The sequence below is a fragment of the Buceros rhinoceros genome, unplaced genomic scaffold (genome assembly GCF_000710305.1).
Source record: "Buceros rhinoceros silvestris isolate BGI_N320 unplaced genomic scaffold, ASM71030v1 scaffold15285, whole genome shotgun sequence".
Taxonomy (NCBI): Eukaryota; Metazoa; Chordata; class Aves; order Bucerotiformes; family Bucerotidae; genus Buceros; species Buceros rhinoceros.
The window spans coordinates 36597-39728 of record NW_010411289.1 but is presented as its reverse complement, the minus strand read 5'-3'; the positions used below and the strand labels follow the sequence as shown (position 1 = coordinate 39728).

Below are 3132 nucleotides of genomic sequence, written 5' to 3'. Positions count from 1 at the left end.
GTGGCAAGGAGGAAGCCACTCCATCACAGCCAGATGGGCCTTGAAGGTCCTCATTACCTGAAAGGTTCCTGGGCCTTTTGCTCTCCGGTCTCCACCAAAGGTCAGCCCCTGGGGCCACCTCGCAGGTGGCAGGGTCAGCCACCAGCCCAGCTTCTGCGGATGAGAAGAACTGCAGGATGGTCTTGAGCAGGGCTGGTCCTGTCACCGCATTGCACAGTGCCTGGGATGAGACAGACATCTGTAGGGACCACGTCCTGGCTCATGGAGACCCCCAGCCTGCTGCCAGCACTGCTTGAAGCACAACTCCCACCTGAGTCCACCGAACTGCCTGGCATGAGGGTGTGGGCTCACACAACCAAGCAAGAGGTGCTGGCATCTCAGACCCAGAGCTCTGGGGTGGTTCCCAGCATACCAGCATCCTGCCTGCACCCCGAGGTGGCCCCTACCTGGAGCAAGTCCTCCTGAGTGGCATAGTGGGGATGGGGCAGGCGGTACCGTCCCTCTCGGTACTTGCGGTAGATGAAATCGCGTCTCTGCTCAGCACTGGCATCTGGGTAGAGAGCCTCAGTGGTGGGAAGGCGAGCAGCCCAAAACCGGTTGGCTCGGTCATTTCCCAGCACGATGAAAAGCTGCAGGAGAGTCCCGTGGTCATGGTGAGCACCAGGGCCAGCCAGGAGGAGCCGGGTGCCCAGGGGAGGCCGTGGGGCTGCTGCCCTGCCTGGAGAAGCAGCCCGGTCCCTGAGCATGCTGTGCCAGCCCCAGCACCCTGCCCTGAGTGCCTCTACCTGTACAATTTCATTGGACCAGACGCTGGTGTCAAGCTTCAGGCTTTGCACCTTGGAAATGTTGGATCCCAGGCCGCGGTGCTGCCCTACAGGGAGCAGAAGAGTGGATTAAGTGGATTAATCCTGCCAGGGCAACCAGTACTCAAGTTGCACCCATACCCCAGCCAACACCCTGCCTGCCCGGGCGGGTGTAGCCCACACCTTGGAAATGTTGGATCCCAGGCCGCGGTGCTGCCCTACAGGGAGCAGAAGAGTGGATTAAGTGGATTAATCCTGCCAGGGCAACCAGTACTCAAGTTGCACCCATACCCCAGCCAACACCCTGCCTGCACCCGCCTGAACCCCGGGGGAGATGCACTGACCTGCACACTGCTTGCAGATGACCACGCACAGGTTGATGGATGCCCAGTCAGGACTCTGAGCCCAGCAGTCTGCGCAGTGTTTGTTGGCTTTGTTGGACCAGATCTTCTCTGCCACTTCGTAGTCATAAAGCATCTCAGCTATAGCCTCCTGCAGGGCCTCCATCCACTCCCGCTTCTCCCGCTCTGACTCCGCCACGAAGCTATGATCACCAGCACAGCCAAAGCTCAGGGGCCTGGAGCAGCCAGCACCTGGGTCCAGCACCTGGTGGCTCCCCACACCTCATCCCACCCAGACGCCTGAGATACCTGAATATTTTGGAGGGGGTGATGAGCTCGAAGCTGCGGTTCTTGGCTTCACGGATGGTGGAGCCACGCATCTCAATGAAGCAGATGCCAATGCCCATCTTAAAGAACTGCAATTCAGAGTGACACTGGTGTTGGCTCTGCAGCGCCATGGCTGTGCTGGACACACCAGTCATGTCCGTCATGCAGGAGCTGGAGCCAGGCAGCTGCATCTGGCTCCCTCAGCGTCCCCTCCCTCCTTTGCCTGGACAAGCCAGACCTGGTTCCCTGCCACATATCCCAGCCATCTCATGTGGGCTGACATAAAGAATCTCGCAAATACGTTATGTCTTAAAATGAAAGGCAGGTTCTGCCCACAGCCCCTGAAACCCATCCTTCAAGACCCTTTGGTCTGGGGATTTGAGTCCACACCAAGTTAGGTACACTCAGAAAGCAAGTATCAACTTGAGCAAAAACCACAGAGGCTTGAGGTGGCTGGAAAAAAGTCAGGGGTGCCGAGAAAATTCAGCAGGTGGAAGTTGGGGAGTTCTACGGGCAGCAGGCAGGGTGTGGGGGGGCTGGCAGACAACTGCCACTCTGAGGGGAAAGCTCCTGCTGCACCAGGAACGTTTGTGTATGGCTTCACGGTCATTGATCCACCTGACCTGTGATGGATCAGGACACTTTGATGCTACTAAGACCTAGATGCCTGGCAGAGATGCAGAGACGTTGGTCATAGAGAGGAGATTGGGACCAGGGATCCACTCCTGGTACCTACTGCATCTCCAAGCCCAGGGTCCCACCAGTGCTGTCCTGTGCAGGATCTCCAGCTTCCTGCTCCCTTTCTCCTGCCTGTCCTTCCCTCCCTGCTCTTCCTTTGGCACAGGCCCTGACTAAGCTCCCTCCATCACTCCCATCCCATCCACCATTGGCACAGCCCTCTCTGCCAGCGGGGTGTCTGGTCTGGTCACAAACCTGCTCGCTCTTGTACAGCCACATCTCGGGCAGGGTCAGGGCTGCGAACACCTTGGACTTCTGGCCCTTCAGCTCCAGGGTTCCTGACTTCTGGCAGTGAGCTGTGTTGGTGGGCCGGGGCCGGGACCCCACCAGGCGCTGCTCCGTCACCTTCTTCTGCAGCGTGGAGCACCACTCATTCCTCTGGGCTGGGGACCAGGCATGAGGGAGCAGGTTTGAGCCCTTCCCAACAGGCCTGGCATGGAGCAGAGCACCCAGCAAGTATGACAGGGAAGAAACCCCCTCATTCCTTGTGGCTGGATGTTTTGGGGAGGGGGTGAGAGCTGCCTCCGGGCTGCTCTGGCTGGAGGATGGAGGCAGGGACAGTTCCTTGGGGACTGATGCGCCCTGGCCCAGGTCTTCACTTACCTTCATTCTCGGCACGGAAGACAAAGATCCGGTGGCTGGTGAAGACCTGGAACTTGTTGTCCTTGGTGGAGCGAGCCATCTCGATCACGGACAGCGGGATCACCCCCTTGGGGTAGGGCTCCTGGAAGGAGCCCCAGGCAGGGTTAACCCCCTTTGCCCTTCCTGTGGGTCACCTCCATAACCGCCCACCTTGCTGGGCACACTGGCACCATAACCACAAGGGGAAGAGGACATGGCCTACAAGCTCCTGCAGCAGGGCTGCTCCAGGGCCGTGCCTGGTACCTGTTTCTGTGTGGGTGATGTGAGGCCAGCCTGGCTGG

At 59.1% G+C, this 3132-nt stretch overlaps 1 protein-coding gene across 1 annotated transcript in view; it reads right to left on the bottom strand.

Moving 5' to 3' along the window:
* The window catches only part of LOC104493312 (arf-GAP with Rho-GAP domain, ANK repeat and PH domain-containing protein 3-like), an 18491-nt gene that overhangs the window by 8341 nt on the left and 7018 nt on the right, over positions 1 to 3132 (bottom strand). Inside the window, 7 exon segments of the mRNA XM_010135967.1 lie at positions 58 to 220; positions 447 to 629; positions 786 to 871; positions 1148 to 1347; positions 1454 to 1560; positions 2405 to 2592; positions 2813 to 2933. Of these exon segments, the coding sequence (XP_010134269.1) occupies positions 58 to 220; positions 447 to 629; positions 786 to 871; positions 1148 to 1347; positions 1454 to 1560; positions 2405 to 2592; positions 2813 to 2933 (1048 nt within the window).